Below are 26,450 nucleotides of genomic sequence, written 5' to 3' on the forward strand. Positions count from 1 at the left end.
ACTCTCATGTAGAGAGAAATTTTTTTGTAGTTGTAGTGAATTTTTTTCGTTAAACTGTAGTGATTTTTTTTAAACATGACAGGACTAATGCTAAACTGGGCCTTTGGCCCGTGTTAGCCCAAGTAAGATTGTAAAATGGAAGAGGAAGCGCATAAAAACCGAAAAAAGTTTTAGATGATAAGGATTAACACGTTTATTTAAAAACCATTAAAATATCCACTATTTACACGATTACCTCTTTTCTAATTATCCACTATTTAAAAATTTAAAATATAATTTAAATATGTACTCCCATTAGTCCCATACAAAAAAAGAGTGAATGAATAAGGAAGAAAACAAATGTGTTGCCCACTATTAATAATGGGTAATGTGCCATTAATAATGGACACACGTTTTCAGCACATTATTAATAATGGGCAGTTGCAACTTACAAAAATATCCATTTTAAAAAATTTTAAATTAAATTATAATCCAATTAGATTGATTTAAATTTGAAAAATAAAAATAACCTTTGTTAGGAGTGATTGATGAGATAGTAGAGAGAGAATTAAAACGGTTAGGTAGTGTGAGCTAACGTGAGAGAACCGTTTCAATTCTCTTCCCACTATCCCATCAGCCTTTTTGAGTACTAATTTATCAAACATATCCATTTTAATCTCTTCTACTAACCTTTTTATGTACTAATTACATGCTACAAATTTGGATTATTGATAATATTAATATTTTTTATGTACTAATTACATGCTACAAATTTGAATGATTGATAATATTAATATTTTTATTATTTTTATTTTTCTTAAAAAAATACATATATTTCATTTATAGTGTAAACGAAATAAGAGAGGAATATTTATTTTCATAAATATTTTTTAAATTATTTATTTCGTTAATTATTATAATTAATTTATTTATTAAAGTAAAAAATCCTTTAAGTCTATCATAATTTTCTCTAGTATCTTCTTGACTCTTCTATTGTAATTTTCTTAGACATCCTCAGCTGATTAAGAGGAATTTCTTCTCTCTGTAGGTCTGAGAACTTTTTTTTTTCTTTTTTCCTTCCTTCCTTTACCTGCTACCTGCTCTCTGTAGCTCTGAGAACTTTTTTTTTTCTTTTTTCCTTTCTTTCTTTACCTGCTACCTGCTCTCTGTAGCTCTAAGAATTTTTTTTTTCCTTCCTGCTTTCTGTAGCTCTAAGAACTTTTTTTTTCTTCCTTCCTTTACCTGTTACCTGCTCTCTGTAGCTCTGAGAACTTTTTTTTTCTTTTTTCCTTCCTTCCTTTTTCTAAATTTCTACCTACTCTGCTGTCTATAAATTTTGTAGTTCCTTCACTCTCTCATAATTGTCCTAGATGTCACGCACCTCCTTCTCTTCATCCCTTTCCTTCTTTCCTTCTTCTAAATTTCTACCTATCCTGCTGGCTGTAGATTTTTGTAGTTTCTCCACTCTCTCATAGTTGTCCTGGATGTCACGCGCCTCCATCTCTTCATCCCCTTCTTGTGATTTGCTCTGTTTCCATCTTCTTTCTTCTCTCCTGTTTAAAGATTTGGCTTGGTCTATTCTAGCTCATGGGTATATTTGGGTATGTCTAGATTCTACACTACCATGGCCATTTTTTTGGTGTATTTTTTTGCTGTGCTATATAATCCTACAGTTCATGCATGCAGTAACAATCTTGAGGACACATATTTAAAATGATATTGAGAAGGTATTTAATGTATCTGTTTATACTTGCTCCCTGAAGCATCTCCCAATTAGAGTAATTTGCAGTGGTACTCTCATGTAGAGAGAAATTTTTTTTGTAGTTGTAGTGAATTTTTTTTCGATAAACTGTAGTGATTTTTTTAAACATGACAGGACTAATGCTAAACTGGGCCTTTGGCCCGTGTTAGTCCAAGTAAGATTGTAAAATGGAAGAGGAAGCGCATAAAAACCGAAAAAAGTTTTAGATGATAAGGATTAACACGTTTATTTAAAAACCATTAAAATATCCACTATTTACACGATTACCTCTTTTCTAATTATCCACTATTTAAAAATTTAAAATATAATTTAAATATGTACTCCCATTAGTCCCATACAAAAAAGAGTGAATGAATAAGGAAGAAAACAAATGTGTTGTCCACTATTAATAATGGGTAATGTGCAGTTAATAATGGACACACGTTTTCAACACATTATTAATAATGGGTAAAATATCCATTTTAAAAAATTTTAAATCAAATTATAATCCAATTAGATTGATTTAAATTTGAAAAATAAAAATAACCTTTTGCCAATTGTTAGGAGAGATTGATGAGATAGTGGAGAGAGAATTAAAACGGTTAGGTAGTGGGAGCTAACGTGAGAGAACCGTTTCAATTCTCTTCCCATTATCCCATCAGCCTTTTTGAGTACTAATTTATCAAACATATCCATTTTAATCTCTTCTACTAACCTTTTTATGTACTAATTACATGCTACAAATTTGGATTATTGATAATATTAACATTTTTTATGTACTAATTACATGCTACAAATTTGAATTATTGATAATATTAATATTTTTATTATTTTTAAAAAATACATATATCTCATTTATAGTGTAAACGAAATAAGAGAGGAATATTTATTTTCATAAATATTTTTTAAATTATTTATTTCGTTAATTATTATAATTAATTTATTTATTAAAGTAAAAAATCCTTTAAGTCTATCATAATTTTCTCTAGTATCTTCTTGATAAGAGAGATTGATGAGATAGTGGAGAGAGAATTAAAACGGTTAGGTAGTGGGAGCTAACGTGAGAGAACCGTTTCAATTCTCTTCCCACTATCCTATCAGCCTTTTTGAGTACTAATTTATCAAACATATCCATTTTAATCTCTTCGGATCTACTAACCTTTTTATGTACTAATTACATGCTACAAATTTGGATTATTGATAATATTAATATTTTTTATGTACTAATTACATGCTACAAATTTGAATTATTGATAATATTAATATTTTTATTATTTTTATTTTTTTAAAAAATACATATATCTCATTTATAGTGTAAACGAAATAAGAGAGGAATATTTATTTTCATAAATATTTTTTAAATTATTTATTTCGTTAATTATTATAATTAATTTATTTATTAAAGTAAAAAATCCTTTAAGTCTATAATAATTTTCTCTAGTATCTTCTTGACTCTTCTATTGTAATTTTCTTGGGCATCCTCAGCTGATTAAGAGGAATTTCTTTTACTTGCTACCTGTTCTCTGTAGCTCTGAGAACTTTTTTTTTCTTTTTTCCTTCCTTCCTTTACCTGCTACCTGTTCTCTGTAGCTCTGAGAACTTTTTTTTCTTTTTTCCTTTCTTCCTTTACTTGCTACCTGCTCTCTGTAACTTTGAGAACTTTTTTTTTTCTTTTTTCCTTCCTTCCTTTTTCTAAATTTCTACCTACTCTGCTGGCTATAAATTTTGTAGTTCCTTCACTCTCTCATAATTGTCCTAGATGTCACGCACCTCCTTCTCTTTATCCCTTTCCTTCTTTCCTTCTTCTAAATTTCTACCTATCCTGCTGGCTGTAGATTTTTGTAGTTTCTCCACTCTCTCATAGTTGTCCTGGATGTCACGCGCCTCCATCTCTTCATCCCCTTCTTGTGGTCTAGGGCTTTGCTTGGCATTGGGCTTTAGTTAAGCCTATATCCATTTCAGAATAGGATCTTTTATGTAGCCCAACTCTTTGAATTTGGATAGATCCGGAGGACAGGACCTTGGCCTTCTTGCATAGACTTGCTTTGATGATGGGTAGGCTTGTCAAAGAGTTGTATCAACGCTGGACTAGACTTCAGCCCTTGGCTTTGCCCCGCTTTCTGCCTCTGAAAACGTATTCACATCTACTCCCAACGCCCAAGCCACCAAGGGTTCTCGTGGGCACTTACCTTTAGACGCTGCTTCAAGCCAAAAGGAAAGACTATCTATGGGGAGAGCAGCACCTTCCTCTAGAAGTCTGTTTCCATCTTCTTTCTTCTCTCATGTTTAAAGATTTGGCTTGATCTATTCTAGCTCATGGGTATATCTGGGTATGTCTAGATTCTACACTGTCATGGCCATTTTTTTGGTGTATTTTTTTGCTGTGCTATATAATCCTACAGTTCATGCATGCAGTAACAATCTTGAAGACACATATTTAAAATGATATTGAGAAGGTATTTAATATATCTGTAAATGCTTGCTCCCTGAAGCATCTCCCAATTAGAGTAATATGCAATGGTACTCTCATATAGAGAGAAATTTTTTTTGTAGTTGTAGTGATTTTTTTTTGATAAACTATAATAATTTTTTTTAAACATGACAGGACTAATACTAAACTGGGCTTTTGGCCCCTGTTAGCCCAAGTAAGATTGTAAAATGGAAGAGGAAGTGCATAAAAACCGAAAAAAGTAAAGGAAAAATAAAAAAAAAACCGGAGTGGCAGAGGTATTGTACGACTAGCAACCAGAAAAAAAAAAAAAAAAACGGGAATTCGAGCGGGCGCGCATTGAAAAGGGATTTGCATTGAAATCTTCTTCTCAAAGTTTCCTTCTCTTTTCAACTAATCAACTCACTGTTACCCGCTAACGCCTTCTCTCTTTCTCTCCGTGAAAAATGGATTTTGAGCATGAATCTGATGATCCTTTCAGAGACGACGAGGATGACCCCGATGCTCACCTCTCTCTGGTTAGTTAGTTAGTTAGTTTGTTTGTTAGCTCAGCTCTACTTCATTTTGCTTCTCTTCCTTTCTTTCTTATTACGCAAAAAAATAGAACTAAAAATATTTATATTATTTCAAAAATTGATAAGGAAAAAGAGTCCACAAAGGAGTACGTGGTTTACCTGGTAGATGCTTCCCCTAAAATGTTCACCTCAACTTGCCCTGCCTCTGCGGTTAGTAGTTTGATAATGTTCATCTCTGTCTCAATTTTCAGCTTCCTTTGCGTTTGTTGTAATGGTTTCCGTTGTTGCAGGATGATCAAAAGGAAGAAAGTCACTTCCACATTGCTCTCAGCTGTATCTCTCAATCACTCAAGAATCAAATCATCAACAGGTCCTATGACGAACTTGCCATTTGCTTTTTTAACACTGTAAGTTCTTTTTTTCTGTTAATTGTCATTTGTTTTGGATTAACCCCGGTTTTTATTAAGTAATGATTTGTTTTACTCTGTTATTTGTTGCAGAGGGAGAAGAGAAACATACAAGAATTGAGTGGTGTTTTTGTATTTAATGTTCCTGAAAGAGACTATCTAGATAGGCCAACTGCTAGGCTCATAAAAGAATTTGACCGCATCGAGGGTATGTTTTCTAACAACCATCTTGATGCAACAAGGTCGTCACCTACTGAACTATTTAGCTTGAAAATGTGATCACGTTTGAATTGAACTCGAACTTTTATTGCTTGTCAAGTATCCGTTCCTCTAATTAAGGAGCGAAATTTTATTGATTGGAAGACTCGAAAAGAATGTATATTATTCTAGTACTATTCCCTAAACCTATATTGATATCATGACTATTTGTAAATTCAACACTTAACTTGTTATATGGTACCTCTTTCTTAATTAGTCATACTCAAACAGGATTAGTATTTGTCTCAAAGATGAAATATCTGTCTTGTTGGATGTATTAATACTTTATAATTCTGGGGCTAGTAGTCATGTGCTCTTAATCTTCTATAGAATCTTTTGCCAAAGACATTGGAAGCCAGCATGGTATTGTGCCTGGGACTAGAGAAAATTCTCTCTACAATGCTATTTGGGTGGCACAAGCTCTTCTTCGTAAGGGGTAATATTTGCGTAGTGTATGTGCTCATGTTACAGTTCTGTCTACATGATTGTTGGTAAGAAACAATGGTGTACATTTATACCAGGTCAGCAAAGACAGTTGATAAACGTGTGCTTTTGTTCACAAATGAAGATGATCCTTTTGGGTGTATTAAAGGGGCTATCAAATCAGATATGAAAAGAATGACCTTGCAGAGAGCTAAGGTACCGATCTCAATCTGTATATGCTATATATGCACACATGTTTTTTTTCATGAAGTTGAATGATTCTAATGATTCATGATTACTCTTTTTGGTTTGTAAAGGATGCACAGGATCTTGGCATCTCTATTGAACTTCTTCCGTTGAGTCATCCGAGTGATCCGTTTAATGTATCTCAGTTCTATGCTGTATGTGGACATATTTGAAGTATATGTGTTCCATTCCCTTGTAACTGTTGCTGATGAGATAAATATGTCATGCTCAATCAGTCAACCTTTTTTCTTTCAGGAGTTGATTGGGCTTGAAGAAGATGAACTTGCTGACTTCATGCCATCATCCGGAATCAAGTACATGCTCTTACATCATTATTTTATTTCTGTTAGAGCATTGTGATATTTGATAGGTTGGATTTTTAAAATGTTAATTTTTTAACTTATATTTTGCAAACTGCAGATTGGAGGGTTATTTTATTTCTGTTAAAGCATTGTGATATTTGCTAGATTGGATTTTTAAAATCTTAGTTCTTTAAGTTATATTTTGCAAACTGCAGATTGGAGGACATGAAAGATCAGCTAAGAAAGCGCATGTTTAAGAAACGCATAGTTAAAAAGCTCAAATTCATTATAGTGGATGGTATATCTATAGAATTAAACTCGTATGCTTTAATTCGCCCCACTGTTCCAGGTGAGTATTTCTTCATTTTCTAGCCTAAAGCTGTTAATTTATCTGCATTTTTTTCTGCAAAGTTTCTACTTGGTTCATCTCAAGTATTTTACTTAAAAAGGGTTGTAGCAATCTAGCTTCTTCTTTCCTTTTATTTTGAATGACTTTCCTGCCTTTTGATTTTTAGGAGCAATCACATGGCTTGATTCTGTCACAAATCAACCTTTGAAGGTGACAAATGTTATAGCCTTAGTTTGAAAATTGTTTCTTTCCCATATTTAATTTCAATGTCTTTGGCATCCTATCTCTCAGTCAAAACATGATTTAATCCTTGTAACCAAATTCATTATACATAGAATTTTAACATAATTGTAGAGAAAGAACATATGAATTTGCTTTGACTTTCTAATAGTTTTAAGAAGGCCAAGCCACCAAACAATTTATTGCCTCATTTATCCATAGTTTATGCCACAGTAAGAATCCATCATTGTTATTTTATTATATGTTCATTTTAATCATAATGCTCTTGAATTTCCTTTGATTATATTTTTTTTTTATTTTTCATTTTTCTTGAACCATAATGGGGATTGCTCTTTGATCTGCATTTAAAAAAAATGATTTTATTGGCTTGATGGTGCAGAGTGAAAGAACCTTCATTTGTGCCGATACTGGTGCTTTGGTCGAAGAATCTACTAAACGGTTTCATCCTTATAAAAAGTATGTATTATTTCATGCTGCTAACTTTTGCCCTTTTTGAACACTATATTTGTTTGATTGTTTGGGCACTTCTTATTTCCTTAAAAGAAAATTGTTTTTTGTTCTTGTATGGAGTGGATTTCAGAAATTGAAGCAACCTTACTATACAGGGAGAGCATTCCAGGGAGATTAGGAGTTTCTCGAATTGGATCACATAACCAGTTCTTGTTCTGGAAATTTTTGTTCATTGAAGGAACAAATGAGCTGGCTTAGCTCACTAGGTTAAAATTTGATAGCAAATTATTTTATTACGATTTTTTTTTGGGTGATAAACTTTAGGCTATTTCTTTCTAGGATCCAGTGCTTGAAAAGGCCTCTAAGAACTGGGATAACTGGAAGTGTTCTTTTCTCTTTGGAAGGTGTTAAAGTTAGTCCTATCTGTGCTGAAATACCTTTTTCTCCCTTCCTGCTTCTCAGATCCTTGTTGGAGACTTAACTCATAGGCTGGGGTGAATAAGTTTAGTTAAGACTATTTTTTGAAAGGGTGGAAAAGCTTTCTAGGTGGAAGCTGATGTAGCTTTTAAAGGGAAACAGACTTACCACCCATAGCAAGATGTGAGGTATCTAGGGTATGTTTGGAATAGTTTCAAGACTAAACTTGTTTTTAATAGTAACTTGTTTATTTTTTTTAAATAATTGATTTTACTATAAGTAATTTATATTTGAGCATTTCAACTCGAAATTGTTATAAGATTATCTATTTTGTTCATATTGTATAAAGCTTTTGCATTTCTATGATAAAATCACTAAAATGATTGAAAACGATTGTCCATATCATTTAATATTTGATACTTGTGATATATTATAGTATAATTTTTTCAGCTGTGATGGGATGTATTCTTTTCTTTTCTAATTTCTATAGTTATAACATAGCATAATGGCCTCTCTTTTTTCTTTTTTTTCCCCAGCCAGAATATCGTTTTTTCAACGAAGGAGCTATCTGAGATCAAAAGATTTTCGACTGGACACCTGCATCTTTTAGGTTTCAAGCCACTAAGTTGCTTAAGAGATTATTACAACTTGAAGCCATCAACCTTCCTTTACCCTAGTGATGAGGTCAATGGTCTTGCCATCAATGAATGAAATGCTTAGTGCATCTTTTGTCATCAATAATTTTGGGTTTTAATTGAAGTTAGCTGCTTTCTGCTGATTTATTATCCAGTTCTTTGAACACATTTTCTAATGTTGTTTCCATTATCTGTCAGATGATGTTATTTACCTCCTTTTGCCACCAGGAAGTTTGCTTTATACAAATTGATATGATAGTTTTGATAGCCAATGATATTTAAGCCAGTTTAAAATTTTGTCAGCTTATAGACTTATAGTTGCTTGTTAAAGATATGTTTTTATGTACCTTCAACTTACCAAATGGGATTTTGGATCCGCTAAAGTTGGATGGTGGATTTGTGGTTACCTGCTCAATTCATCACTGTACAACTCCAGCAGTTTAAAGGATTCAAATCCAACCAAATAGGTGCTTATACTTGTTTAATTTTACCATGAACATCACACGACTCAAGTATCAGACAGTAATTTGTGCCATTCTGCATCCGAAGCCAAAAATCAGATTTTTAACTTGTAGGACTAGGACATTCTTCATTAACAGAGTCTTCTATCAGTACACTGGAACTGCCACCAATAACTCGTGTTCTTATGCCTGTATTCTTGCAATATTTTTTAACCTTTGCACCAGATATTATTCATTTATCCAGTTCCTTGATTTAAAAGTTATTACTATAATTTGTAGATATTTTAGGCTGCTTACTCTGTCAGATGCTTGATTAAACATCTGGTAGAGAACTTGAAGTAGTATTCTTAGCAAGTTGTCTGTCTGTATTCTGGAAATGCTGAGTCATAAAAAAGTTTATCATATATGCATCTGTATTTTATATATATTTCTCTATTTTATATCATTCTTTATGTGATGCCTTTTTTGTTTTCCAGGCTATGGATGGTAGCATCTGTATCTTTATTGCCCTTCATAGGTCCATGATACAGCTCAAACGGTATCCTTGCAACTAAACCTTTTCATATTTTTGAAAGTTGTAAGTAGTTTAGCTATAGTTATGGAGGACTAGACACCTATTGTTGGGGTGAAATGGATGCTCCTGTCTGTCAATTCTTTTATTCGTGTTCAGCATTTTCTTTTGTTTTTGGGGGATTAGTAAATTTTCATAATTCAGAAGGTCTTCTCACCTATTTCCCCATTGGATATGTGCATTCTCTTTTACCCTGTAAAATTAAATTGTAACCCAGTTAGAATTTGAAATTTTAGAACATTGAATGACACTAGATCAAGAAATCTTTATTTTTATGGGTTGTTTAGTATTTAAGATGGTAAAGGGAAAGAGAGGCGTAGGGGATTTGTGAAGTCTGTTGCACAATTCAAGTTATTGTATGTGTATACAACTACACAAAAGATATTATGGACTTCTTACTAATACTACTTTGTGGTAACATATGATTAGTATTAGTTGTGCCTGTGACGTAGCTGGATAAATGTCGTATTAACATAATGTGCTGTAATGATTTCTGATCAAAGTAATGCCCTGTTGTCCCCCAGTTTTGCAGTTGCATTTTATGGTGGTTCATCTCGACCTCAATTGGTTGCCCTAATTGCACAGGTATGACTGTTGTCTCTTAGAATGTTTGTGTACTGTTACCCTAATTTGAGTTATAAGATTGTTTCAATTTTTGAATTGATCTATGTTTCTGGAAAATCTGCCCAACTAATTTATTAACTTCTGTAATTGTAGGATGAAATTATCCAGTCAGGTGGTCAGATTGAGCCGCCTGGAATGCACATGATTTCTCTTCCGTATTCTGATGACATTAGACTTGTTGAAGAGGTATTGATTTGTAAATTTTCTGGTGTATTATGTGTGATTAAAGGGATTGGCATCCTTTGCTGTGCATGGTCATCCACATAGGTCTTAGATTTTTTTTTTGGGGGGGCATGTGTGAAGGATATTTTGTCTTCTTTCTTACTCGTTTCTTCAATTCTAATAATATTTCTTATTCTATATAAAGAGGGATAAAAAAAATAACCATGAATTTTAAATATGAAGTTATTGTAAGATATGGTGGAATTTTTTCAGCGTCATTCAGAAAAAGTTGGAATGGTGACTAGAGCAAGTAACGATCAAATAAAGAAAGCAGCTGATGTAATTAAGCGTATTGACTTGAAAGATTTTTCCATATGCCAATTTGCTAACCCAGGTACGATGTTTCTTATCTTTCTAGTTTCTATTCTTCTCGTTCATCCCTTTTCCAATTCTAACTATATTGGGCTTGATGATGGATTACTTGATCAGCCTTAATTTTAAAATTATCCCATTTGATTTATGGCAAACTACTCTCACCTCCCCTGCCTTGTGTTGCTAACCAAATAGTTTTCAGGCTTGCAGAGACACTATGCAGTATTGCAGGCATTAGCTCTGGAGGAGGATGAGATTCCAGAAATAAAAGATGAAACATTACCTGATGAGGAAGGCTTGGCCAGGTAGCGGCAAGGTTTTATATCAAATTGTTTTACATTTCATTACGTCTGGTTTTTCCCCCTTTGTCGAAAAAGATTCGTGACCGAGGTATGACATGATAATCCGGCCTATGTTCTGTGCAGACCAGGAGTGGTGAAGGCATTAGAAGAATTCAAGACCTCAGTTTATGGAGAGAATTACGACGAGGAATGTGAAGCCAATGCGAAGCCAAGTGAAGCCTCCAAGAAACGAAAAGCACAAGCTGAGGTCGCAACAAAAGAGTGTGAAAACTATGATTGGGGTGAACTTGCTGATACTGGAAAGGTAAACCTTGAAAATTGCTGTTTATCGTTTTCTCGTGGAAAGTTGATTTGAGACAAGCACGCGTGCGACAGCCTTGAACCAGTTTTGCATAACAAACGTACCCTGTAACTATGTTACATACATTAAAATCTTTTAAAATTGAGTGATGATACATTCTTCTAAACCATTTCGTAACAATCCTCCCAACTTTCTATATCTACTAATTGGGAGGATTGCTCAGAAGATGTATTAGGAGAATTCATCATTTTCTTTCCCCTTTTCCCTCTAAAATCATAATAGGGTAACAATTTATAGAATGAACGTGTGACGAGAGATATAACATCAGGAAGTTGTCTATGCCTTTCAAAATCACGCTTGTCCTCTATCAGATGTGGTTGATGTGAAATCATTTCATGTTTTGCAGTTGAAGGATTTGACTGTGGTGGAGTTAAAATATTATCTTACAGCACATAATCTTCCTGTTTCTGGGAAGAAGGAGGCCTTAGTGAGCCGAATATTAACTCACATGAAAAAATGAGCAAGATGGACATCCCTGATTCTTAACTAGAATGCTTATGATTCCATGTACTTAGAACAGCTCCTGAATATACTAGTAATGTTATCTGCATATTGTTGGTTAAAAACTGATCTCTGCTTGCATTGGTAAATTTTTGTGACGATGTTTTGCTGTTTGATTCAAACTAACTAACCCGCAGAGTATGACATTTTATTTTGCAAGTTGTCGTAAATAGTGTAGAGCTATGTTAATATATGACGATTTTGGTTTATTTACTGGACAATGAAAATGGTGGATTCTATTTTCAGTTTTTTTGTATTCTCCTTACAGTGAAAAAATATACGTTATATACATCATTTTCTTCTAAATATTTAACAATATATATACATATGCAAGCCCCTTCTTTTCCCTGTCAAATTCTGCTGAGGGAAAAGATAAACAATAAAAACACAGAAAAAAGTTGGCAATAAAAAAAGTGGGAAGGATTATGAAACGATGAACCACTTCATATGACTGGCGAATCCTTAATAATTTTATATTTTACCAACCAAGTACCAAAATAAAATCAATGGAGGCTTGGGAAGAGGCATGAGTGGTACAAAATGCAGGTTGTTACTTAGAGGTGGTGTTGGTTCTTGATCTCAATGGTTGCATTGGGCCAACTATAGTGTTAGTGGCAGATAAAACAGTTCCAACCTCAGATTGCTCATCCATCATCATCATCATGTCTTCTGCAGAGGATGGTGACTTACCCTGATCTGAATCTGAATCAAAGAAGAGGCACACGACAGAACAATCATCAATCTTGGCAGCGGGGAACTTAGTCCTCCATGCATGAACAGCCGAGTCCACGACGATTCGAGCTGCACATGATCGTGGCACGCTGCCCACAATGCCCAGTACTTCTCTGTTTGATAACACATCCCAAATCTGCATGCAAGCATAAACAAATAATCATACGATCATATCAAATCAAAATGAAAGTAAGTGTTTAGATTACTACTTACCCCATCAGTAGCTAATACCACAAATTCATCCTTGTCAGAAATGTGATGATAGGAGACATCAGGAAGAGAGATGAGGCCAAAGTCCTTGAGGCAAAAATCTCCGAAAGCTCGCGACATAGCAAGCCCTGGTGAATCGATGTTAGGCAGCCATACTCGAGCTACCTCTGGTTCATTCGGAAGGCCAAACACCCTTCCCTTAGAAAGCTTTATCCTCTCTGCTTCCCCTAAATAGTTATGCCATAACCATTCTTCCAAATCAACCCACATTCACATGCACAAATTAAAGAAAGAGAGAATTAAACAGAGAGAGATAGAAGAGGCGATACTTGGAAGACTTGGCTTAAAGTCAGTTGTTAACTGAACAGGAACAAGAGAATCGTCATGATCTCGGGTACACAACACAGCTCTCGAGTCCCCGACATTCCCAATTACAAGGTGCTGTCCCTAAAAGAACATACAGAACAAAAACAATTAGTTTGGAATTGTGTCCTATTTACTCATCATATATATTTCGTTTCTGCAACAACAATTAAGGTACCTGCTTAACCACGGTAACTGCTGTAGTCCCACTGCAATAGCAGTCAAAATTATTCTGCATGTTGATTTCTTTGTCCATAAGCTTACAAGCCTTCACATAAGATTCTCTAACTGCCTCCAAAGCATTTGTGTCATGGCTCTCTAGGTTGGGTTTCTCTACAGCTGCAGAACTGCTGCAGAGTCCATCTTTATTGTTATGAAGATGCAAATCCCATTCAGCCATAAGTATTAGAGGGAAGGAATCCCTCACTTTCTTTGCAACCCTATGCCCATGAGGTCCATGCCCATCAAACACACCACAAAAAACAGTGTCCTCTTTTGAGCAAACGTTCTGTCATTTCCATTGTAGAGGAAAAGAAAGAATGACCATTATCAACATAAATTTAACAAAAAACACTATCCATACACCAAACACTCTTGATATTCGTAAAAAAATGTAGTTGCTACTTGCTACTAATTAATAGTATATTTAAATTATTTTTTAATTAACTTGTAATGGATATTCACATATAAATCACCATACATCATCTATCACTAATCATCAATAATAAAGGGATTTGTAGGGAAAATACAACATTTTAGAATGTAAATGTGGCAGATATTATTGGAATAGTTAAGTTGATTACCTCCCAAAGAAGCATAGCATCTTGGTTCTGGCCTTTTCTACCTTGCTTACAATACAGGGAAGCAATGCGGGTGGATCCATTAAGAAAGATCCTTCCGGGAATTCTATGCAAGCTATCTTCATCCACCCTGTAATCGAAGGCGGCGGACGAGGAAGAACAACCGCGGTGAACTGAGCTTGAATGCGGTTGTGGTTGTCGCTGTAATTGTGTCCTCCTCCTCCTCTGTCGCCGCTTCTCATTCCCATTTCCTCTGCCATTCTCATTCCCATTTGATTCAGAGATCGGAGCACAAGGCCCTGCTTCCACCGTTATTGACACGCATGATCCCATCCCTCATTTAATTCACCCTCACCTGCATGTATATATATATATAGCTATCATCAAGTTTATGTTCATGCTCATGTTCATGGCAATTCAGTTGAACACAAAGAAATCGAACAGAAATGCATAATAATAGTACCAATTGCAACGATTCCGATAGTGTCCGTTTTGATGTCAATCAGAATTCAGACAAACTCATCATCTGCTATGTTGAATTCTCATTTCACTTTCTACGTTATGTTCTTCGTTATTCATTAATCTGATAATTTCACATCACAATACAATCTTACAATATCTACTGAATTTGAAGAGAATGGAATGGAATGGTAAAATAAATGATTGAGCTTGGGTAATACAAAATTGAATTGGAACCCAAAATTTTGCAGAAATAGATAGAAATACATATATCTCTATCTCTCCGTCCCTGAATTTGTTCGCACTTAGACCATAAATGGCAGATTTGGAAAATAAGGACGACAAAAACAAAAGGAAGCAACACAAAAAGAGGAAAATATATATAGATACACGCTCACTCAGCCTTTCCTTCTTTCACCCAAGGTTTTGTAAAGGAACCACGCTTTAATATTTATGGTTTGAAGGTAAGACGTTTCTTCGAGTTATTTTTTTTAGAAGTCTTATAAAAAAAAATTTTAGATATAAATTATGTTTGAGTATAATAATATAAATTTTTTTTATTTATTTATTATATAAAATATATTTTTTTAAAAAATATTTAAAAAAAAGATATAAATTATATTTTTTTAAAAAATATTTTTTTAATATTTTTATTTTTATTATTAAAAATTTATCAAACACACTAAAAAATAAAAAAATTATTAAAATTTTTTTATCAAAATAATAAAACCTAAAGAAACACATTGTCTATTATTCACATTATTCATAATCTTCTTTGTTATCTATTTAATAAAATTGTTTTCTTAATATTTATTTAAGTGTGAAATACTAAATTACTTAACAATTAATATGATCATCTTACCTATTACTTTTACATAAAATATCTTTATGTGAGTAGTTATTATTATCTTATTACACATTTATTACACAAATAAGTTGTTTCATGCAATAGTTGTTATACTTTACTCTTCAATTTTTTATTTTTTTGTCTATGGTTATAAATATAAATACAATTCTATTTCTTTTTCCAATTGCATTCATATATTGAGTTTATTATTAATGTTTTCTTGTATATTTTTTTGTGACTAATGTTTTCTTGTATATGAATAACCATAGTTGATAATATTCGTCTAACTAATTATAATTATAATTTTATTCTAAAGAGAAGTTTATTTTTGCAATTAAAGAATACGTTACAAAAAGCCAATAGCATAAATAATTACTTTTAGTTCTGCACAAACGCATAGATCTAAATCTAGTTTTTTTTAATTGAGTGACAATTTTTTTGTTTTTATTACGCTAGTGTTTTAAGAACGTAAAAAAAAAAGGTTTAAATATGAAAAGTAAAATCTTAATTTAGTTCTGAAAAAATATAGGTTAAAATATTGAAATATTAGCAACATCAACATCAACGATTCCAAAACATTGATTTCGTTTTTATTTTCCAGGGCATGAATAGCAATCCGAATAGCTTCCCCATCTTCATCCCATATTCGCTGAATTTGCAACTCATATTTTGTATGTCTATAACATTATTTGTTTGTAACCTTTCTAAACAAAAAGTAGTTACATAAAAGCTACAAAGTACACTAGGCTAACCATGAGGGCTGATCTCAACAGAAAGGAACTAAGCCACAAAATGGTTAACACAGACACGACATGTTCAACAGTGATAGTGCCTTATAACACAAGTATGTGCTTCCTTTACTTGGAATACATAATAATGATGAGTATCTCTCTACTGCGGCTGTGGCCTTGTCTGTACAATGAAGATGTCTTTTCCAACAAGACATCCCTCCACATCCTGTGGGCAACCAAATTTCCTCTCAAGGAAAAACCCCACCGAACAAAGGCGTTGACCGAGTTGTCTACGGAAAACTGGATCAACAGTCAGCGGTTTCTTGCTGTAATCCACAGTCAAACGGATAACCTCTCCATCCGCAGGTCCTGCTCCACGTACCAGCAATTCCTCACTAAAGTTTGCAAAAGCCAGCGTTTGCACTTGACCGTTAAATTTACCTGTTGATATACGCCATGGAGTACCCCTGGTACCAGAAGCCAGAGTTTCACCAAGGCCAGAAGCAATCTCGGCCGCCACAACATTATTATCCTGCTCTGTTGGGCTGACAGTGTGTAGTACAAATGATAGATCTGGCGAAAGCATTTCTTGGACTAAAACTGCCATGGAAGCTTCCTTCTGCGGCACACCAGCAGCACGGCGACTCAAAACTGCCCGTCGTGTGTATAGCGAAGCCCACACTTGGCTAACTGCAGATCCAAAAACTGTTGGATTGGAAGGACTAACATTGGGTATTGATTCGTAGAGTCCAGCAGCTGACATTCCAGCTAAGTCTTCAACGTTGGCGCTGGAACGAACAATCAATCGTGCATTGCTTGGAAACATCCTCTCAATGCTTTCAATCACATCTTTTGATGGCTTCAAGGAAGAAATCAATTGCTGCAATTGATGGCATAGCTCATCAAGCTCACCACCCTCTAGTTTTGCAGTTTCTATCTTTTCCAACAACGACCTAAATGTTTCAGTGCAGTTACTATTCTCTAGCTCCAATTCCATGGATCCAAATGGTAAAACTGCCCCAGCAGGAACTCGAAAAGAAGCCGGCACTCCCTGATCACTGTAAACTGTAATTGAAAATCAAGTTTTCATATAGTTAGATACTACCTTGACTCTTGATGAAGTCACAGAAAATATGATCAGGAAGAATAAATAATTGCTGCCAATTATTATGATGCACATTCTTGATATCCTCAGTTAGTCTATGATTCTGACAATTGACTATCAAAATTTCATAGGCATTTTACTATATTAAACTTTCTTTCGTGAAGATGTAATAGGTTCTTCTAGAGATAATAGAAGAATTCATCAAGTGGGGGAGCGAAGAATTGAACCATATGACATCCTCCTCTACATTCAAGAAAAAATATAAAATAAAAATGCAACAAAACATCAACCCTCAATAAATAAATAAATAAATAAAACACAATAGTCAGATTTCGGATTTTAAAAATAAAACGAAATTTTAAAAAATAGATAGATGGTATCATATCCATTAGCACAGGAAGATATCATCAAAAACATAAGAATGGGGCTTGAGGTTACTTGTTGCATTATCCACATGCAACTATGCAAGAGAGTGGGCAACATAAGTACAATATTACTTTGGCTTCATCTTACCTTTATCAGAAACAGAGGACAATGAAGACAAACGACCACATGCAGCTGCCTTTGCACCAGAAGTCTGTGTTTCTGCATCAGGAAGCAAGATAACTCCTCCGGAAGAAGCACCCTTGATATGATTAAAGTTAACCATTACTTTGAAGTTCTTATAATAGAGAAATTAAAGAAAGGTAATTAAATAAATTCTCTAGGTATAAAGATCATGAGAATTTGGGATGTAGCTGGGCCATTAGTAAGCCTGAAGCATCAGCAGCCATTACTCTGAATATCATATTAGATAACGCGTTGCAATATAAAGCATTAATCTCTAATGATTTAAGTCTAGTACTAGGGTAGTTCTGTCTGTACAAGCCCCGCTCAATAAGACTACAAACCAAACAAGATAATGTGCTTAACAAACTTTGACTATTAATTACCTGCATGGCTGCAGTCTTAGAGAAACAGACAACCTAAAGGGTTATGTTACCAGGTGAAGGATTAGAACTGTCTGCTGTCTGAACAGGGTTCCTGAAGGACCTACCTTGTTCTAAAGGGATTGACCTCAAGATGATTTACTTTTTACTTCTGTATGACCAATACACTTCAGCACCAAATACTGTTGTTATGTGAAATATAAAGAAAGGTGTGAAGGATTTTATAAAATAATTGGAGTAAAGTACGAAAATTACCTATGGAAGATCATGTGGCGAACAAAATTACACATGAAAGAACTAATGTTCATCCAATATACCCAAAAGACTTATTTTTAGGGGTCAAATCTTCCTAAAAGGTGGGCATTTTTGTCTGCAACATGGGTATTTTGCCCTCTGAATAAAGCTTTTTTGGTATATGGGATGAAGTTTTATTTTTCATGGGTAATTTTGATACTTCACTCAATAATTGGTATTAGGAAATCGTTATGGAACTCGGTAAGTAATTATTTGTAGTGCACCCAAAGTGTTATCATAGGATTGAATACCATTTTGGTGAATTACACTTCCATCCTCTATTAATTCTTCACTGATGAAAGGATTTTATCTCTACCATGCAGCACCATTATTCACGTCATTAAAATGCTATAGCTAATAAATTCTTTTAACGCTAAATCTAACCACATTCAACAAGCTGAAAGTTCATTTCTGAACACAAAACAAAGTCAACTCATAAACAATAATGTATTAACTTAAAAAATATCAGAGTAAATGAGTTTATTGTTCTCTACCTGAATATAAGTGGAGATTCTACCAGCAGAGAAAGATGAAATGTCAACTCCAGAGAAACTGTCATCAGAAGTTTTAACTGAATATTTGTCATCAGAATCAACTAAAGAGGACAGCTTCAGATTCACACCCGCGGGAGATGCTTCCAGCCTGAAAAGTTAATTGAAACAACAAACAAAGAAAATGGAGAACATTATAGCATTAGATATATTGACAACATGGAAGAAATAATTTGGGGGGAAAATAATTCAGTTTTCAGACTAGTAATCTGGAACAAAAAGTTTAACTTAAAATATAACCTCACAGGTGACCCGACAAGACTTTTTATATTAGCAACTTCTTCTTCATCTTCACAAGTGACAAATACAACCTTTTCCTGTATAGACAATAGCTTTATGGATGTCATTAACATGAATTTCACACCTCAACATAATTAAGTGGATACTTGAAAGACTTGCCTGCCGGGCCCTAACACCAAGATGAGATAAGTGAGGTAGCTCTTGCTGAAGTATGACTCCCACTATGTTCTTCCCAGCAGCAGTAACCTGCCAGCATAATGAAAAATAAATCAACATTAAAGTATTTAGCACTCAGTGTACCCACCAAGGTACAACATTACCTCTTCATCACCATCAGCTTTGTTAACAAGAAGGATAATAGGTCCTTCTGTTGGTGATGGTAGTGATCCCGGAACAATCCTTTCAACCTAGGTTAAACAAATAAGAAATATACGTGAGTTAGAGTGGAGTGACCGAAGGGAAGCTAAGTCAAAACAAACTGGAAATATGTGCTATTTGCCTATTTGGAGTGGACTCACCCCCATCCGAAGGGGAGGAGGGTCATTATTTTTTTCTCTGTTGTTTGGATATGGTAATCCTATCCTAGTTTATTGCTTATTTGGTTCTTTGAGGACCTTGATGTCCCTTTGGTCCAATTACTGATAGAAAAGAACAATGAGTGTGTTTTCTTGTCTTGTTTCTTACACTGATTCTCTCCTTCCCATTAATACCTTACTGCTTCTGTTGACTATCTTAAGTCCTATGTGTGAAGAATGCTTCAAAAGCTCATGCCACGATGGGTGGCAAAGGAGTGTGCATGTGGAAAAGGTGGCTCTAGTGAAAGATGAGACCTAGCATTTGATTTCATTACCTGCTTACAAAACACACTGAGCTGCTAGTTTGTCTATGTAGTCAAAATAAAATTTTCGATGGATATGATTGCTAAGTTGAAGTGTTGCATAACATGCTCAGATCTTCAGAGTTGACGACTAAGACACACACACACTCTCTCTCTACCACTTCATCTGTATGAATCTATCTTCACATGATATTTCTAAGTGTAGTTCAGTACCTGAACCAATGTTCCTGAAACAGCTCCTGGAACAAGAACATCCCAACCTTGAGAACCAAGACTACTTCTAACAGCTTTTAGAAGAAGAGTGCATAATTTCGAAACCTGAAATATCACACTAAGAATTTCCAGTAGAGAAGTTAGTTATGGCAATGAAATCCAAGTCGATGAATAAATAAAAAGAAAGCACACAAACTGCTGAGATCACTAAATTATAATTACTACGACTTCTCTCAATAAAATGCCGAGGATAATGCAGTCATACCCAGCACGAATTTCAGCTTCTGTATATGTTCGGACATTGTTTTCAGGAATTCCTAGAGCTTTTCCTAGCATCTGCGGCATTAAAAGTGAAAACTTAGTTTATTTCAAGTTATATGCAATTATGCATCATATAAAGAGGATTCTAGAGTCAAATATAAAAATTTTCAAAAAATACTTAATTTGTTACTATATTTCAAGGAATGGATTTGCCTCAACAGTATGGGTTCGTCTTTTTACAATAGGGTTGTCTTTTGAGTGTGATATGTCGAACATTCTAGTAAGCCACAAATCAAATTATTTAGGGTTATTAGGACTAGAAAACTGTTTCATTTTTCAATTTATATTTTGCTTGTAGGAAAATTTTGTAGATGATTTATAAAATATTGTGATCAATAATTTTATACATTGGCATCAAGCTATCATGCATTTAGAGAATAATAGTACACTTTTTAACCTCGACTTTTTGGGGGAATATCTTAAGAAGTTCTTCAGTATATTCATCAGTTAGCCTTTTTGTCCTATCAAGAGTAGCTTTCAGTCTCAATGTCCAAATAGTCTTGCCATCTTCATTCCCTAATAAAAGACAAAGGGGATTAAATTTAACAGGAAAAATTAATCAACACAGTAAAATTATTTACAACAAAGATGGCATAATTCAAGGAAAGACCTAAGAAAGTTACCTTCCAAATCAGAAAGGCCTTGTTTACTCCAGGCACTGAGCTCATTTTCGATAGCACCACATTCTTCTGGTTTCCAATTAGACAATTTCAGCTGGTGGACTCCAATAGTAAGGGCTCCAAGAGGATCATTCCATGAAGCTACATTTTTTGACTGCACATTTGCAGCCAGCCAACGAGCACCCCCCAGAACTTCAAGCACATTGAGATATCTATTCATATGAATTCAAAAGTTAACACACTACCAAGAAAGGTTTTGTGTTCTTGTAAGTAACACGTAGCCAAAAAGTTCTACATCTGCATCAAATATTTGGCTTCACTTTAACACTACTCTTTATCATTTGCAATTATTAAAATTAGTTGATATATTTTAAGTCCCAAATTACATTATGGATTTAGTCAAGATAGTCTTTATAAACACTAGGGTGCATCTGCCCAGTTGATCTAGCTTTTGGGTTTGAATTGAGCCCACAAATTTGAACAGTACTAGAGTGTATTTTGTAATTGATAATACGCCACGTGTATGTGTTCATTTCTTCCAAATTTCACACTTTAGATATTCCTAGGCATGTTCAATATGGTGTAAGGATAGGGCTATGATAGCTTTTTATTCTTTTCCAATAAAAGACAGCCTTCTTGAACTTATCCATCTCTCTCCCTTTAAGCTAATTTGAAGTGTAATCAAGTTTACAATATTAAGAATATAATTTTTTAAATAAATTCAAGGTCTAACAAAAATCTATCTCAATATAACTAGAGTAACTATATATTATATTCAGAGGGTAGCTAATAATGTCTAAGTACACCTGACTTTTGCATAACATTGTACTCTTTATATATTTCACAAAACTCATTAGCATCTGAGATCTGATAGTCATTCAAACTGTGAAGCAGAAAAAGGTATGGCAAGAACCTGCTCAAAAGAACAAACGAGTAATCCTCAAGGCCAATCTCACATAAGCGCCACTGTACCTCCAAATAAACAGAAAAGGAAAAAAAAAATTAAAGCATGCCAGCATTCTTCCAATAGCTATCTAGACTAAATTTTACCAAACAATTAAACAAAGTAGTGTCACCTTTTGCCGCATAGCTATTGCTGAATCTGGAGCATCATTCCTGAGACCACTTTCGAGACCCTTTACAATAATTTCTCTCAAAGCATTCAAAGATTCCATGGTTTTAAATAGAAGTTTAATTCCTTTTTCTTCTGAATCAGAAGTTGATTCTGATGCAGCATCCAAATCCTGAAGAAGTAATCAACATTGTCCCTTAGCAGTACATACAACTATGAGTACCAGAATAAAGCTTATTCCTTAATAGAAAGGAAAGGAGGGAGTTCATATCCAAGAAATATGTTGACAACCACAATATGACTGAGAGAATCATACATCAAATAAGATATTAAATTAGCATCCTAAATTAGATGCTAAATTGCAAACACACATTCTCATTTCTTACTAATGGCTTAGTCCGGAAGCAAAATAAAACAGTAGGATAATAGAGATTTCACATGAATTCAGAGTACTCTAAGGTTCCTATGCAAGTAGTATTTTATATATTTAACTATGAAAATAGTAGAAGGGCAATGATTAGTATTTCCATACAAGGATATGGATTAAGATAGAAGCACCATAACAGACTGATCAAATTACTTCAGCATATAGTTTATTTTTTCACATCCTAAATCTCATTCAATAATTAGTATAACACAGACCCTGAGACCAAACCAAGAAATAAAATTGGCAGATAGCAGAACAGGGAGGAAGTAAGAAAGAAATAGCAAATCCACCTTTTTGCACTCCAAGAACGAGTTAAGTGCTGAAATGGCATGCTCATCCATAGATTCACGAATTGATTCTAGCTGTTCAGCAAGACTGCAGCATGATAAAGTCATACAATAAGATATCAAAATTATGATTGCCCAACCATGAATAAGTTAGTTGGCTGTAAAAGTGATTTGACTATCTCTTTGAGATTAAGGTACTATGTTCACCCTTAAAGTGAACAACAATTAAGTTACATAAACAGAACAAGAAATGATGTTTTTTCTCTCTCTTACAGCTGCTGGAAATCACAAGAGACAGCAAGGTATGATGCAACAGTAAGGTTGCTGTTGTATGACTTTGGTGGTCACAACCCAGAGTTTCTAGTCCTGGGAACAGGAACAATCTTAACACAAGGGGAAATGTTGCATGACACTCACCAAACCACACAATTGCACAGATGCATGCACTGGATTTCATGCTCAGTCTTGTCAATGAATGCATGAAGTTTCATGATCGATCTATTGGTTTATAATGTCTAATCATGAATTCAAATGATGTAGTGATCCAGTAGAAGGTTAAAGGTCTTCAAGAGAAAATACCATGACATATAACATGTCTCATAATATGATATTTTGAATTAAGATAAGCAAAACAAGTTTAATTTACATATGTTTACAAGTGATACTGAGAATTCAACATAAACCTGCCAGCATTAAAGAAGTCTTTGAGTTCTTGATGAAATATCTTGAATTGCTCCACAAATGCTTGACTATATTCTCCTGGGTTCTTTGTGATTTTAGCAAGCATAGCTTCTGTTGCAACCAAATCTTCAGGACCAGCATTTCGGTGAAGCTTGTTTTGTATAGTGTGCTTAATTTGTAACTGCCCAAAAAGAGCATGAAACAGGCAATCTATCATTTACATTAAACTGAAATGGGATTACATACTTGAGGTACTGTGGGAAAACAACCTTGAGGTCATGTGGGATGTCATTCCGGTGAGCAATATCTCTAATTCGAGTCAGAGGAACAGATGCAGTGAATTCAGCCTTGAAAGATGGCAAACATGGATGAATCTTACGGATGACAAGAACTTCCTGTATATCAATGAAAAGTTATGGTAAATGAAAGAAGCAAGGCCCAAATTCTATTAGACAGCAAGACACAATATGTAGCAAATGGAAAACCAAACATTATATTAATTGACAATTGGAAAACTTCCAGAACAATTTCCAATCCTAGGGATTATGCGTAGAATGTAAATTTCCTTAAAATTACAGAGCGACATTTTAGTACAGAATTAAAGTCAGAACAACTCTAGTTGACTGAATGTGAACTGTAGAACCAAGCCTGAAATGTGGCCGGAATACAATCACCTTCATAACTCCACATCAAAATACATAATCATTGATAGAAGGGGGAAGAAAAAAAAGGGTGACAAAAAAACTTACTGAAGTCGTAACTCAATTTTATCTCATGCACTAGTATATGATGGAAACTTACGGAAATGCATATTTATAATACATACACTTGTACAGAGGTTAGTACTAACCTGTGGTGATGTATCCTTCCGGCTTGTATGCCGCTCTAATTCACGAAATATAAGCCTTGAAATCTCAGCATGCCTATTTGGGCGATGGTGACCTCCATCTTCAAAACAAGGAATCTGCCCTGTGTTTATCCACTGCATAAGATGAACTACGAATGACTCAGATGGCTATACAAGAGGAACAAAAGCACAAACGTATCAAACACAATAAAGCCAAAAAAACAGAACAAGACCTTGAGATAGATGGCAGAGTATATGAGAGCATCCAGGGAATCTCCTCCCTGCAGACTTCCATCTATAATATCGCGAACGATATCAAGCTTGAAAGGGAAAAATGGTGAATGAAATCAATACATTTATTAATCTAACATGATTGAAAATATGCAGAAAGATTGAACAATTAGGAAAAGTAGTAATTTGCAGCAAATGTACCTTTCTCCACCAGTTCCTGGCACTTTGATCACCTTCAACCAATCGGAGAGCCAAGCCTTGAAGACCAGAAGTGTCCCATTTCCGTTGAGTTTCATGGGATTCATGCTCGTTGGATCGCATAAAAGAAATGGATTTACCCTGCCACTGTCCCACAAAAGGACTGGTCTCGGAATCCGCTTCCAAGACAGGAGAAGCTCCATTACCCTGATCCTCAGCGGCGGACGCATCATCATCGCCGCCGCCATGGTCTTCGTCCAATTCCAAAGGCATGAGCTCCATATTCTCATCGGTAGCGTTCCATGTGGCAAGGGTGGCAAAATTGCCTGGCTTGGTGGGGAGTTTCAACACTCTGTTATCTCCATCTTCCCAAACAAGAGTGTTGTCGTTCTTCACAATAACGAACTTAAACTGGAGGGCGTTTTCGTCTTCTTGACCCGCTTTGAGGTCGAGGTTGAGGTCGCAGACCCATCCATTTTCCGTCCAGTTCATGGGAACATTGTTCTTCCAAGATCCAAGCTCTTTGGTTGATCCTAGAATCGCGACGTGATCGCCGAATTCAACTTGGTGATCTAACTGAACGTGAAGCTGGACTTTCTCCTTAGCCTTCGCCTTCTTCTTCTTCATCGTGTGCTCTTCCCTAGTTTGAGTAGAGGTGAGAGCGGAGAGAGTGAGAAGGGGAAGAGTGTGGGTGGAACGGAATCGGAGACGGCGAGTGAGAGGCGGAGGAAGGAAGAAGAAGGAGGAGGAAGGGGAAGAGGAAGAGGAAGATGGATGTGTGAATCTGAAGGGAGAAGTAGAAGAGTGGCACTGCAAGCCACGCACACAATCCATGGCTTCCAACGAACTCAATGGAGCTTTCAGTTGAGTCACTGTTAGTTAGAACTTAGAACTTCAAGTAGCAGAGAAAGAGAGAGAATAGTGTTATGTAATGCGTGCATTACTATTTTCTTTTCTTTATTTTATTGTATGTATGGCAACGATTGAGATTGAGATTCAGATTTGGCAGTAAATATCGCCACACTGCTATTTTGGAAGGTGAAGACTTAGATAATTGAAAACAGTTAAATAATAATTTAATTAAATTTATTAAATTATAATTTTTGACTTTTTAAAATACTTGCGGGATCAAAATTATATTATAGACACTTTTAAAAATGTAAATAATTATAAGATTGGACATTGGTATCAACTTAACATTAAAAATAAGTGCACCAAAAAAATATGCTATAAAAATTCTTGTAAATAATTATTCATTTTTACTAATATGATAATATATAATTAGATATTTATGTAAAAAATTTTTGAACTTCTAAAATTTAAATTCAAAAAGTGATACATTGTTAGTGTATTGTTTATTTGCTTACACGGTCAATAACTAAAAATCAATCATCTCTAGTGTCATCTAATTCGAAAACAAAACATAATAAACTATTGTGTTTTGTAGAGTTACATACTAAATTTTTCCGGAAGAAAAATCACCACTTATTTCAACAAAAAAGCCAACACAGATTTTTGGTCTGAAAAATATAGACACTTTTGTATTCTCTCTCTGACCACACGTGAATATTTCATTGAAAGAAATTGGACGGTTCAAACAACCAGCATGGTTAGATATTTATCTAGATCATCTTCTAAACAAACCCAAATTAGCTAGATATTTGTGTACAAGAATTTATAAATTTCTTT

At 34.5% G+C, this 26,450-nt stretch overlaps 3 protein-coding genes across 4 annotated transcripts; 1 reads left to right on the forward strand and 2 right to left on the reverse strand.

Moving 5' to 3' along the window:
- Window positions 1-3,786: 3,786 nt before the first annotated feature.
- On the forward strand, window positions 3,787-12,010 carry LOC112712403 (ATP-dependent DNA helicase 2 subunit KU70). Of its 2 annotated transcripts, XM_025765290.3 has the most exons (20): window positions 3,787-4,050; window positions 4,651-4,687; window positions 4,811-4,894; window positions 4,975-5,091; window positions 5,185-5,299; window positions 5,680-5,785; window positions 5,871-5,988; window positions 6,090-6,173; window positions 6,274-6,332; window positions 6,536-6,669; window positions 6,836-6,879; window positions 7,289-7,365; window positions 8,313-8,460; window positions 9,349-9,410; window positions 9,968-10,028; window positions 10,161-10,253; window positions 10,503-10,623; window positions 10,804-10,906; window positions 11,027-11,207; window positions 11,611-12,010. In XM_025765290.3, the coding sequence occupies exons 1-20, from the start codon at window positions 4,037-4,039 to the stop codon at window positions 11,722-11,724; spliced, it is 1,872 nt and encodes a 623-aa protein (XP_025621075.1). In that variant the 5' UTR covers window positions 3,787-4,036; the 3' UTR covers window positions 11,725-12,010. The 2 variants fall into 2 exon arrangements, with proteins under 2 accessions (XP_025621075.1, XP_025621073.1); XM_025765288.3 differs by lacking the exon at window positions 3,787-4,050 and having other exon boundaries at window positions 4,430-4,687.
- On the reverse strand, window positions 11,971-15,011 carry LOC112712405 (probable protein phosphatase 2C 33). Its single transcript, XM_025765291.3, has 6 exons — window positions 14,334-15,011; window positions 13,874-14,225; window positions 13,249-13,578; window positions 13,037-13,154; window positions 12,711-12,934; window positions 11,971-12,633 (listed from the first exon to the last, which is right to left on the reverse strand). Exons 2-6 carry the CDS (start codon window positions 14,201-14,203, stop codon window positions 12,316-12,318), a joined length of 1,320 nt encoding a protein of 439 aa, XP_025621076.1. The 5' UTR covers window positions 14,204-14,225; window positions 14,334-15,011; the 3' UTR covers window positions 11,971-12,315.
- Window positions 15,012-15,744: 733 nt separating this feature from the next.
- LOC112712406 (phosphoglucan, water dikinase, chloroplastic) lies at window positions 15,745-25,801 on the reverse strand. The gene is made up of 18 exons (XM_025765292.3): window positions 24,765-25,801; window positions 24,566-24,652; window positions 24,336-24,467; window positions 23,755-23,880; window positions 23,488-23,666; window positions 22,808-22,892; window positions 22,095-22,262; window positions 21,932-21,984; window positions 21,022-21,230; window positions 20,796-20,914; window positions 20,343-20,413; window positions 20,078-20,195; window positions 19,347-19,433; window positions 19,186-19,272; window positions 19,027-19,103; window positions 18,730-18,877; window positions 17,526-17,637; window positions 15,745-16,972 (listed from the first exon to the last, which is right to left on the reverse strand). Exons 1-18 carry the CDS (start codon window positions 25,593-25,595, stop codon window positions 16,068-16,070), a joined length of 3,594 nt encoding a protein of 1,197 aa, XP_025621077.1. The 5' UTR covers window positions 25,596-25,801; the 3' UTR covers window positions 15,745-16,067.
- Between the last annotated feature and the right edge of the window lie 649 nt (window positions 25,802-26,450).

The sequence above is a fragment of the Arachis hypogaea genome, chromosome 9 (genome assembly GCF_003086295.3).
Source record: "Arachis hypogaea cultivar Tifrunner chromosome 9, arahy.Tifrunner.gnm2.J5K5, whole genome shotgun sequence".
Classification (NCBI taxonomy): Eukaryota; Viridiplantae; Streptophyta; class Magnoliopsida; order Fabales; family Fabaceae; genus Arachis; species Arachis hypogaea.

What these genes read in the sequence shown, in the direction of transcription:
- LOC112712403 (XM_025765288.3), top strand. Translation starts at nt 4,616, where the DNA reads ATGGATTTTGAGCATGAATCTGATGATCCTTTCAGAGACGACGAGGAT. An exon ending in CCGATGCTCACCTCTCTCTG is followed by an intron (nt 4,688 to 4,810) that starts GTTAGTTAGTTA and finishes AAAATTGATAAG; the next exon opens with GAAAAAGAGTCCACAAAGGA. An exon ending in ATGCCATCATCCGGAATCAA is followed by an intron (nt 6,333 to 6,535) that starts GTACATGCTCTT and finishes TGCAAACTGCAG; the next exon opens with ATTGGAGGACATGAAAGATC.
- LOC112712405 (XM_025765291.3), bottom strand. Translation starts at nt 14,203, where the DNA reads ATGGGATCATGCGTGTCAATAACGGTGGAAGCAGGGCCTTGTGCTCCG. An exon ending in ATGCTATGCTTCTTTGGGAG is followed by an intron (nt 13,579 to 13,873) that starts GTAATCAACTTA and finishes TGGAAATGACAG; the next exon opens with AACGTTTGCTCAAAAGAGGA. An exon ending in CAGTTACCGTGGTTAAGCAG is followed by an intron (nt 13,155 to 13,248) that starts GTACCTTAATTG and finishes ATGTTCTTTTAG; the next exon opens with GGACAGCACCTTGTAATTGG.
- LOC112712406 (XM_025765292.3), bottom strand. Translation starts at nt 25,595, where the DNA reads ATGGATTGTGTGCGTGGCTTGCAGTGCCACTCTTCTACTTCTCCCTTC. An exon ending in GGAAGGATACATCACCACAG is followed by an intron (nt 23,881 to 24,335) that starts GTTAGTACTAAC and finishes ATTGATATACAG; the next exon opens with GAAGTTCTTGTCATCCGTAA. An exon ending in TTGGTGTTAGGGCCCGGCAG is followed by an intron (nt 19,104 to 19,185) that starts GCAAGTCTTTCA and finishes TTGTCTATACAG; the next exon opens with GAAAAGGTTGTATTTGTCAC.